General features: G+C 38.0%; 1 protein-coding gene across 1 annotated transcript in view; it reads right to left on the bottom strand.

Moving 5' to 3' along the window:
• Positions 1 to 1,033: 1,033 nt before the first annotated feature.
• The window catches only part of SLC5A1 (solute carrier family 5 member 1), a 28,590-nt gene continuing 17,376 nt past the window's right edge, over positions 1,034 to 12,247 (bottom strand). Inside the window, exons 6-15 of the mRNA XM_032198949.1 lie at positions 11,396 to 11,501; positions 11,064 to 11,144; positions 10,440 to 10,660; positions 9,286 to 9,421; positions 8,383 to 8,490; positions 7,123 to 7,273; positions 6,337 to 6,505; positions 3,411 to 3,626; positions 2,962 to 3,064; positions 1,034 to 2,097 (exon numbers count right to left, since the gene is read on the bottom strand). Coding sequence (XP_032054840.1) covers positions 1,877 to 2,097; positions 2,962 to 3,064; positions 3,411 to 3,626; positions 6,337 to 6,505; positions 7,123 to 7,273; positions 8,383 to 8,490; positions 9,286 to 9,421; positions 10,440 to 10,660; positions 11,064 to 11,144; positions 11,396 to 11,501 — 1,512 coding nt within the window. The 3' untranslated portion in view covers positions 1,034 to 1,876. The remainder of the gene's footprint in view (positions 2,098 to 2,961; positions 3,065 to 3,410; positions 3,627 to 6,336; positions 6,506 to 7,122; positions 7,274 to 8,382; positions 8,491 to 9,285; positions 9,422 to 10,439; positions 10,661 to 11,063; positions 11,145 to 11,395; positions 11,502 to 12,247) is intronic.

The raw sequence follows: 12,247 nt of genomic DNA, 5'->3' as shown, positions 1-12,247 counted from the left end.
TGCTTCAAAACATACAAATACTTTAATACATACAAGTCTTCATAATCCATTAAATATAATTAATTCCATGGTCTTTAAAATGCTATATTACTGTATTAACTGTAAGAAAAAGGTTTGCAGTGGTATTTATAATAGCGATGATTTAACCTGGACTATGCAAACCCTTTCTGTATACTGCAGACATACACTGAAGAGCAGCTGATCATTTGATTTTAGATCCAAATGAAGAAAAGACATTGTCAGAAGATTACAAAGTGAGAGTGGTTAAAGCTGCAGGAGTTAGCAGTGATGTGGTGTAGCACATCATGGGCAGAGATGATCCTGGCTTCCTATTTAGATGCACCTATTGCAAGTCTGACGCATCCTGCTATAGAATGCTGTGGTAAGACACATCACACTGAGATGCTTTGCAACAATGCAGCAATGTGCAATAGCAACAAGGAATTGTGCTGTGGCTTGACTACAGCAGCTGATGTCTTCTTTTTGCACTTGATTTCCCAAGAAGCTGAATTAGATGATAAGATCTATTGCTTTTTGCCTTGAAGAGTTACATCTGTCTTCTGTTTCTCCAGCTGGTTTCAAACTTACCAATTGGAGACAATCAGACTGATTTGGCTGTGGTCCCACAGCTGTGACTGTTCTCCTTCATGAACTGTTATGCTAGCTCATACTGTTCTACTGAAGTTTCATACAGCATGAATTATATTTCTCATTGAAGTCTTCAGAAGAAAGATTCAGAGTTTTTCAGAGAAATAGTACAAAGGTCTCAAATGTGCTGGAAAGCAAAATGCAAAACCAGCATTCTGATGCTTTGAGCTTTTAGCGATGTTCATGGATTGTTTTGTAGTACAGTTCATAGAGAGGCAATATATTAACACCATCTCCAGGATCAAGAGGCCCTAATAACTGTGGGTAGAGATCAACTTTGACATACCAAGACAGGAATCAATCAGTAATAAATAAATAAATATATACACACATACATATATTTTAATATATAAAATATATGTGCATATATATAATGTGCTGTATGTATATATAATATATGCATTTTGTATAAAAAAGCTTCACATTCAAGTACAGTTACATATTAAAATATACAAGAGGGGGGACCTTTTGAAGTTAACATTAAACAAAGAATCTGTCATAAGTAGAATTCTTATTAGGATCATTGAATTATGTTTTGCCTAATTTCAAAAGGCAATCAGTTCAGATGGTTAGTGTTCCGCTTATTACTGAGAACCATAACACGATGAAAAATATCATAGAATGTGAAAGTGGAAAAAAGCGATAATGGAAAGTTAGATGTAGTGTTAAACATATCAGTATATACATAAATCCTTTACTTAAGATATTCTGTACTTGGAGGGAACAAAAGTGATTGTTTAGCTTGAATGCATACAGTCCCTCAGTTGTTTGTTTGTCTTAGTAATCAAATTATTGTAGGAGAAAGGAAAAAAAATACACAATCAGAAGAGAAATGGTTGAAAATTAAAGTAGTATCAAAGATAAAAGATAGTTCAGATAGTTCACAAACCCTGACATATGACTCATGAAATACAGTTCAAGCAACCTTGTTCTGCACCTAAAATATGAAATGTATCACGAGAAGAGAGAATATTGGATGGAAATTCTGAATATTGGATGGAATTCTGAACTTAGAATGATTCAATTTCTAAATGGAAATTCTCTCTCTTGAAATCTCAGGGGTCTTGATCTTTAGATTGTTGAAATTATGATCACAAAATCAGTGAGTAAATCACCCTGATTTTTACAAACTTAGACCATGAAAATACTAAATGTGTCTAACTGTAAATTTACAAGTCATTGGTTTTGCTTGCCAATACAGTACAATTTCAGAACTGTAATCAGAGGTTTATGCAAAAAAGGCATGGCAAAATACAGCCACAGTCAATAGGATGATGCCATTGATATTCACAACATTTCTCCAAAGTGGCACTTCTGTTGTGTCAGTCAGTTTCTGCTTCAATGCTTCCTCTTCCTCCTTGCTGAGTTTGGGTCCTTTTTGTTGGTCTAAGCCACAGAACCAGTTGTAAGCTTTCTTTAAGCATCCTGGTTCTTCACCTGCCTCTGAAACTGGAAGGAATAACACACTGGTCATGAAACGTAAGCACAGACCACTGCGTGCACTAGAAGTTCTCTATGACCGAGGACCTTCCTGTATTTAATATAGCAGCTCTGGTTTATGGTCTTAGTTGCATGGAAACATTTTAATATAAGGCAGCAAGAATCAAGTTAATATTGTGTTTTTACAGCTCAGCCAGAAGGAAAAATAAATAAATGTGATTTTCTAAATGGTGCAAGAGGGCCTTTTGTAGCATGTAGACTTGATCAAGTATTTGAGAAGCAGACCATGCTGCAAAACTTAACCTGTTATCTCCATTTTTTCAGTACTTTCTATACTTCAAATTAAAAGCCAACTAAATTAATTTTAGGATACTTATGAAAAAGAACTTGACCACAGATCCGAAAGCCTAGCAAAGAAAGCTGATGGTTTTTCCCAGATGGATATCTGGCAATTCACTTCCATTTTTCTCCCCACCACATCTTTACACCTTTGATCCTGGCTACTACACACTATTTCCAAATGAATTCTCTTTATTTCATTCCAACTGCTATAGTCATATGCAGTTCTGCCAAGGTATACCACTTCTAACCTAAAGCATCTCCATTGTTTTAGTCATAGGACTAGCAACTAGCTATCTAGAGAATAAGAATTTCTTCCTTTACTTCTAATCTAAACTAAGATGGACAGATTGATAGAAGGCACCTTACTAGTCCTTTAAATTTGTGGGGTTGTGTTTTTGGCTGTTGTTGGGGGTAGGGCATATTGTTCTTTGAGTAGTCCGCATGTTATTGACCCTTTAGGAATAGAATAGGGATTCTCAAGTATATTGACAGCATCTGCAGACATTGCAACATAAGTTATTTAGCAATTACCTGACTCGTCATCTTTTTCATCAGGTATGTCTTCCTTGTCATCTGCATCAAGATCAATACGTTCCTCTTTGCTGTTCCGCAAAGACCAGCACAAGCGGTAAAGCTGCCATAAGAAAAAAAAAAAAAAAAAAAAAAAAAAAAAAAAAAAGAGTTTACAAAGCTACAGCCTTTGTACATAGAGACAAATCAGTCTGGCCAGCATACAAACAAGCTATAGGACCACAGCATCCCAAATGTCTGTGAAGTCAACATCTAATATTATTAATAGCCACTGAAGGTCTGTGACAGATAAATGAAGGCTATTTCCTTTACTTTCTTACAAAGACTGTATGATGTGGATAGCTGAGATGCCAGGCAGATACGAGGCAGAGATACCAAATAACAGTGCTTAAAACTATTGATTTCACTGAGTTCTATGTCTCTAGGAGCAGGAGTGCAATAATACTCACATGTACATCAGGAATGGGCTTAGTCATGAAGGAGACTCCCAGGATAACGATGGCAGAAACTCCAAAAAGAATTATTGCGAAGTAAAGGTAATGAATGTCACAGATGATGAATGGGCAGTTGGAAGGTGCCACGCAGCTGCCAGTTCCGTAGGCAAACTCTGCAATCATTCTGCTGAGTCCAACTAGCAGCCCAAATATCAGGCCCCAGAAGGCACCCTGCAGACAAAGTGATAGAAGTTATCAAAATGCATAATTTCAGGCATGGAAATGAGCTCTAAGATCTGAATAATTGCTGGAGGAAACAGGTAGAATCATAGAATCACAGAACATCCAGAGTTGTGATGATCCCACAAGGATCATCAAGTCCAGCTCTTAGGTCCACACAAGATCATCCAAAAATCAAACCCTATGTCTGAGAGTGTTGTTCAAAGACTTCTTGAACTCCAGTAGGGTTGGTGCCCTGACCACTTCCCTGGGAAGCTTGTTCCAGTGCCCAACCACCCTCTCAGTGCAGAACCTTTTCCTGACACCCAGCCTGACCCTCCCCTGTCCCAGCTCCATGCCGTTCCCTCAGGTCCTGTCACTGTCCCCAGAGAACAGAGCTCAGCGCCTGCCCCTCCACTCTCCTCATGAGGAAGCTTCAGGCCTCCGTGAGGCCTCCCCTCGGCCTGCTCTGCTGTGGACTGATCAAACCAAGGGACCTCAGCCGCTCCTCATGCCTCTTGCCCTCTAGACCCTTCACCATCTTCATAGCCTTCCTTAAGACACTCTGATAGCTTTATGTCCTTCTTATATTGTGGCATGCAAAACTGCACACAGTGCTCAAGGTGAGGCCACACCAGCACAGAGCAGAGCAGAACAATCCCTTCCCTCAAACAGCTAGCAGTGATGTGCTCAGTGCACCCCAGGACACATCCCTTTTGGCTGCCAGGGCACACTGTTGACTTAGATTCAACTTGCTGTCAACCAAAGCCCCAGATCCCTTTCCATGGGGCTGCTCTCCCACCTCTCATCCCCTTATCTGTATGTATAGTCAGGGTTGTCCTGTCCCAGGTGCAAAATCTGGCACTTGCTCTTGTTAAACTTCAGGCAGTTGGCAACTGCACAGCCCTCTAATTTGTAAAGATCTCTCTGCAAGGCCTTTGCACCCTTGACGAAGTCAACAGCTTCTCCCAATTTAGTGTCAAAGTTAGTATACGTTTGAGTCCTGTATTCAAGTCATTTATGAAAACATTAAAGAGAACTGGCTCTAAAATGGAACCCTGTGGAACCCTGCTAGTGACTGGCCACCAGTCTGATGTAACCCAATTTCCTACAACTGTCTGAGCCCAGCCCAACAGTCAATTGTTCACCCATGGCATTTTGTATCTGTCTAGCCCTATGCTGGACAGCCCTAACAAGGCTAGCAGTTCCAGAGACCAACTCGAGCATCTCAAGCTCAGACTTAGAGCCTCAAGAAAGTGAACTGGAAGTGAGTTAAGGCTGATCATAAGCATCTGGTTCGTTTATGCTGCATGTCCTGCAAATAACAAACACAAAGCCAGATTCATAGCTGGTAAAAGAAATAAAAGTTCCAGTAATTTCACTGAAGTTTTACATTCATTTGGCCGCAGCTTTAGCCCAAAGTATAAAAGACACATATGTCTGGACACAAATTCAAATACAAGAAATTCTGTTTAAACAGATTATTATTTTTTTTTATTTATTGGAAGGGCAATTCAACATTGGAACAGGTTGCCTAGATAGGCTCTGGAGATTCCATCCCTGAATATATTTGAAAACCTAACAGGACAGGACCCGAGCAACCTGCTCTTATTAATCTTGCATTGAGTAGTGGGTTGGAGTAGTTCATCTGTGCCTTCCAATTTCAACTATTCTGTGACTTTGTAAAGTCATATAACTAATGACAGTAACACAAATTTACAAATCCCAATTTAAAAATATTCTAGTTTTAATGCCTGGTTTAAGGACAAAAAAGTTTTAATTATTCAGTGGTCAAAGTCAGAAAAAGTAAGACAAGATAGTTAATCCCATTTCTAGCTAAAAGAAGAATGATTCTCAACAAGAAATACATCATATAAAGTCCAATGCTGTAATTGCTTATCTTATGCAAGGCCCCACTTCTCAAAAGCTCTGATGCTTTTTTCCCCTATTTATCCAAATCTAAAGCACACAGTATACACAAACCCATGAGGATTATACTAAATTCTTACTCAGGCAAAATTCCAGCTAAAGTCAATGACAGATTTCCATGAAGGACACAAAGATTTAATCCATTTGTGAGATATAGCCATATTGGAATAGGAAATAGAGCATCCTTTAGTGTATAAACTTTTTTTTTTTTTTTTTTGTATACACAAAAATAACACTGAACTGGTCTTGAGGAAAAACAGTGAAAAAAGGTTTCAGCCAAATTCAAAAACACAAATTAATTTCTCTCTGTTAGCTTTCTCATGAAACTCAATCTTCTCGGAGCAAACTCAAGCAATTGGCAAATATTGATATTCCTAGAATTATAGGAAAGACACTGAATTCCTGAGTATTGAGTTTTCAGAATGTTACTGAATGTTATAATGTTCTGAATTTTCAGAATGTTAATTGCCCACTTACTGTGACTGGCCCATGGTCCTATCAAAACACATACCAGACCTCATGCCTTCTGAGTTACCTACTTAAATATGGATTAAGTACATTTCTCAGTTTCCTGCTCTCAGAATCAAAATCAATTCCCAGACTGAATCCTAAATGCAATTGAAAACAATGGATGGAACAAGAGCATGTTTGTTGGAAAAGTTTGTTGACAAAAGTACATAGTGTTCAAGATGAAGTTGAAAGGTGAGATGTTTGGTAAAACAGTTTGATGACCAATATCATAAAAGATTACTAGAGCAACATGCAGCATATTTCTTTCCTTATTTGTACTTACCTGCTCATTGACCCGCTTGCAGAAGATGCCAAGCAGGAAGACAGCAGCAATGGGAGGTCCCAGATAGCTAGTAACTGACTGAATATAATCAAAGAGCTGCCCACTTTGAGCTGACTGTACCACAGGAACCCAGGCAATGCTGATGCCAATTAAAAGTAACATAAATGCCCTGTAAACATAGCCAGATATTCAATTAGCCATCTGCTTAGAAGCATCTATCAAAAAACACATCAATTCTAAAACACAAATCTAAAAAAACACATCAATTAATCAATAACTTAAATACCTATTTTTGTATTTCAGCCAGAAAAATCAATGAAAATGGTCAATTACCATTGAACAAACAAAAGAAATCCAAGTTGGATATTGTCTGACAACTATCAGTCAGCATAGTCAGCATATTGCTAAACATACAATCAAAACAGAGGAAAACACTTCTTTCCTTTGTTTGTTATGTCTAGAGATGAATCAATAGCAGATCGGCTAGAAGACTAGTTCATTGATGCCAAGTATGGTGTAAAGCCTACAAAGATATCTTAAAATAGTTCCTTTTGAATAGCAGTAGGAAGTAAGTGTTGAGAATTAGCCACTGTCAATTAAATTGGAAATAAGGTCTGGAATTTATTGTCCTACAGTATCCAAAAGGGAAGCGTACATGGGACTGCCTGGATGGCCACAGGAGGCCACTGCTGCACTGCCTGAACACTGCAAATGCAGGTTTTCACTCTGGCACTTTTTTGGAGACCGTCTGTAACGCATCTAGTGTTTGCTATGTTTCCACCTTACCTTCCAGCTAACATAAGCTCTTTCTCTGATGGCCGTTTTCGAATTTTGGTGTAGATATCCATAGTGAACAATGTACTAGCACTGTTAAAAATGGAAGTCAAGGAGCTCATAAGGGAGGCCAACATGACTGACAACATCAGACCTCGTAGACCTGAAAAACGAAAATATTCCATACATAAACTGAGACAGGCATTCAGTGAAGAACCTCAGTATGTGTCACTATCCATAGAGCTTGTCTGACCCTTTCAAGTCAATCAGCTGTGGTTATATTTATGTGCTGATGCCTGCCTGCCACTCTCTTGCAATACCAACAGAGTGTCGCCTGCTGAGCTTTGTAAAAGCTATTTACAGCAGTGATAAGAGCTTTTTTTTTTTTTTTTTTTTTTTTTTTAAGAGCAACACTTGAGCTTTTAAAACACAGATACTTCTGTGAATGCTTTCTGATTACATGCTGAAACAAACAAACAAAAATACTAAGTAGACTTTCCCCAAGAGTTATAAATATCATTTCTCCAGTGCTCATTTGCCCGTAAGCAGATTTGTAAACCAGTTACTTGACGTAAATTTCTTTTACTGATTAAAAATCAGGGTAAACAACTTTTCCAAACAGTATGATCTAGTCAACATAGTATGAGGAAGTACTATAGCATACAGTACAACACATTGTACAACACATGTACATCGGTTATTATAATACAATGGGGAAGTATAAAGAAATCAGGGAAGTACCATGGTTTGCGTAATAACATAATCTGTTTTTTCTAGCCTTATGAATCAGCTCTGGGGTTTTCTGCAGAAATTTTTCTTCCCTGTATGTATACTTAGTCCTCTATGAATTGGTGCCTTATTCTCTCATTGAGCAGGCGTTATACAGGACAATGTGCATACAGAATATCTTCTCCTCCCTCCTCAGTGAGTTTAGCATAAGTCCTGCAGGTGTTTGTCTCTAGCTCAGAAATCCTGACAGTGACAGTCTTCTATAAACCGCTGGCAAAGTATGTTACTTTTAACCTCCACAGAAAGGGAGCACAATTTACATTTCATCATCCAGTGTCTGCCAACTGAAAGGTGATATTGTCAGCAAGTAACTATACTGCACCTACAGCCACAACTAATAAAGACTACCCCTTCCATTAATAGTAAATTTTTTTCAGAATAAATAAATAAATAAATAAATAAATCTGAGATTTGGGCTCCGTCACCTACATTTACAGTCCAGTACCCTCACCTTTCTTAAAACAAATAGAGACAATGTCTTACCATTTGGCATAAGTTCTACTACCATTTTTGGATAAGCAATATTGGTACAGCCAACTGCAGTGCCACAGGCCTTCTCGCAGATTTCAGGAACAACACAAGCCACCACATCTGAGAAGAGGAAAATGAGCCAGGGTTAGACAAAATCATATTAACAACAGATCAACAGATTGCTTCCAAATTAGTAGTTTCTAAAATTTCTCTGTGACAAACCACTGGATTGACATGCTCTATATCATTCTTAGTCTGCTAGGAGGAAAGATGATGATTCTAAGCCCATCCTCCCTTTCCTCTGTCTAAACAAACAAACAAACAAAAAACTAAAAAGTGCTGCAGGTCAAAAAACATCAGGATTAATTTGTCAGACCAGGACTGAATAACACAAAGAGAGCAACTCAAAAAACAAACAGAGGAACACGAAGAAGACACTTCCCTCTAACCTGAACATCTCTCCATTGCCCTGCTGTTAAACAAACGGATGGTTACTGAAAGAGAGACTGGCACTGCCCCCAGACTGCACTCAGGACTATCCATGACAAAATATATACATATACACATATATATATATATATATATATATATACATGCTGTGACTGTGACCCTCTTCTTTCTATTGCCAGAGTACCAATCCTGGACATGCCACTCATTCAGCCAGAACAGGGCTATAGCAGATAAGTGGGGAGGGACACTATGGAATTCCTCTGTCCTAAAATGGACAATAATAGCATTGGCAGAAGCCTTGAATCAGAGAAATGAGAAAAGCCTGTGGCTTCTCACAGGGTAGTTAGTATTTGTGCACACATGTGCCTGGACAATTTGGATGACAAAAGGACAATATAAAGGGATGGAGAATAGGAAATTGAGAGAGATTGGCAGAAATTTGCATTCCTGTATACATATGCATACCTGTATACAAAATTCGGCTGATCATTCCAGGCATCACTATGATAAACATGGGTAAGAGTTTCAGGTATCCACACATGATACATCCAGCCTTCACATGGGACATGTTCTTGCCAGAGAGACATCTTTGGACAATAACCTGTCAATGAGACATAGCAAGTACACATAACTCAATCAAGAATATAATTTCCATAAACACACTATGCCAAGTTCCAGACACAAGGTACTTCTTAACCTGTGTGATAGTGGAAGAGTCTGTTTACAATTCCCATCACTAGAAAAAAATACAAGCTACATGAAAAAGACACATTTAAAATAAGTAAAGGAAAATATAATTTATTCAGGATATATTTAAGAGCGAAGGCTCTTTCTCACAAGATGTTCTTAAAGCAGACTAAAAAGCCGAAAAAGAATGAAACAGTTAATTACATTGCCTTTTTAATTTATTTGTTTTATAAAATGTGAAAGATTATCTTTCCCTCAATTTAGAAGGCAAATGGATCACTCCTTAGAGACTGGGCACATTCACATGTCATAGCTGCAGGAGCATACTTTCCTATTCTCATGTGAGTGTGATCTCCCAGGGAAACTGGATGGTAGATCTTAGGGACAAGGAAGAAAGAGAGGGAAAGAGACTCCAGACTGAAAAAAAAAAAAAAGATATATAAAGAGTATCCTCCCAAGACCATGCATGCAAAGATGGAAGCTGCAAAAATAGAAAACAAACTAGGATCATTGAATGGAGAATCATCCCAGTCCAACTGAGATCATTGAATTCATAGTGTCTTAAGAAAATGTTCACATTGCAATATCTCTTCTTGTTTTTATACATGGTCACGTAGGGAGAAAAAAAAAAGCAATTATATACTGTATCTGCTGGGCACTGTGTAAGAAAAAATGAAAGAATACAATTCAATTTTCTTGTGTACATATGGCCCAATAGCCTCAAAATTAAGCCATTTAGTACAGAAAGAGTGTAGAAAACAGAAGCTGAAAAATCACTGACTAGTCTATTCACTGACTAGAAGTAACTGCCATTTCTGTAACCTTGCTTTGAATTACAGTGGGGAAGAGAAAAAATGAACAAGACCCCTAGATCACATTAGACAGCAGAATTTTGTGTTCTACATTTTCAAGGCATTTAGCTTCCACATTACCTGATCTGTGCACCAGTACCACAGAGCAAGGATGCTCAAACCGAAGATCAGTCCTGGCCATGGCAGATCTCCATTGACAGGATCTCGGAAGATGTGAAAGGCATCCGGCCGAGGTGTGTAGCAATCTTGATTAATCGTAGTGCCGTTATAGGAGACATTGGATGGAATTGCCTGCATATACTTCTGCATAAAAGCATCATACCCTCCTACTTCTTTAAATGCTGAAAAGGAGAAAGTAAAAGTAGCTATAAAGTATATAATATTGAAATCTCAAATATAGCTAGAGAATGTGAGGAGAAAAAATGTTGTAATATAGATGTAAAAAAACCCTAACCAGTATGTATCAACATTTTCAGAAAACAGTACACAGTGTTCTGTAAGTATTCACACAATGAAGGTGTCCCTTATTTCTACAGATTTTATACATTCTCCTGTACTTTGGAATGTAGTGGTCTCAATAACTAAAGGGCTTGACAACATAGCTATTTTATTCCATGATAAATGGGTGTATGAACTGAAATCTGCTGGTTAAGATAATAGGGTTCCACACTGCAGGATACATTTCCATAGGCACTGTGGGATTTGTGATTGAACATTCCAGTTTAATTCATCTGATTTACTTACCAAATCCCATAAGAACAAAAGATCCCACAACCATGATAAACGTTTGCAAGGTATCTGTGTAAATCACAGCTGCAAGGCCACCTAACGGCAAAGACATGTCAAAACAAATAGGTTAGACCCTGTGCAAACAACTCTGTGAAAATCCTTTTTGAATTCTTTTAAATTATTTTTTATTTTTATTTTCTCACCACCTGTCTCTTTCAAACAAAGACCACTGTAAAATATGCACCCCTTTCAGGTTTTCATTTCTCCCCTCTTACCCATCTTTCCTGCTTTCTTTTTTTCTGGATCCCCTAACTTTGTTATTTTACCAGACTGCTCTGCAAACTCACCTGTGATGGTATAAAGAGCAGTAATAGCAAGCAGGATAATAATGGCCACGTAAAGATTCAGTCCTATGGCCAGCTGTATAAATATAGCTCCAGAGAATATGTCTGCCTAAAAGATAAAAATGACAGATTAGGCAAGACTTAAGTTCTTGATGATGGCACATTACACGTGCGTGATTAGGGTACTGAAATACACAACTACACTACCCCCTTAGAGTACTGCACAAAAAAAAGTACAAAACAAAAACTGAGGCCATTCTACTGCAACTGCCAGTCTCAGTGCTGTGGACCTTTCGGTGAAAGAACTGTAACACTTTTCTAAGAATCTCCAAATGTTTTGCAATGGCTCATTTTAGCTACATTTACCTCCTCTACTGTGTGAGTTCCCATACTGAGAAACTGTTTAATAAAGAATTACCTAAAGCTAGGATTAGACTTACTGCTATGTCCAAGTTATGGACTCTGTGACACCTCCAAGCCACGGCTTGGTTCTCTTCCTTTAATGCTAATAAATCTGTTCAATTGCCTTTATTGCTTACATATGTGTGGTACAGCTAGTTTCACTGGTTCAGGACAAATGGGAATTAAAGGCAAAAATGTTATTGCTATTTTTAAGTTCCTGTCAGAGTAATTGACATACAGTTGGCTAACAGAAGAGACCTTTAGCTCTTGGGTAAAAATGATTGTCCAGGTTTCAGAATAACACTATCTTTACTGGGATATTAATCACAAGAAGTAATTTCCTGATTTAGACATAATTTGCATCAAGGCTATTTACCTAAATTTGCAGCCAGAATAATCTACCCCAGTGCACTTCTAATATATTACTGTTAATCATCCTTTCATTAGAGTTTT

Source organism: Aythya fuligula, chromosome 17 (genome assembly GCF_009819795.1).
Source record: "Aythya fuligula isolate bAytFul2 chromosome 17, bAytFul2.pri, whole genome shotgun sequence".
NCBI classification, from domain to species: domain Eukaryota; kingdom Metazoa; phylum Chordata; class Aves; order Anseriformes; family Anatidae; genus Aythya; species Aythya fuligula.
This window is presented reverse-complemented; position numbering and strand designations above follow the sequence as displayed.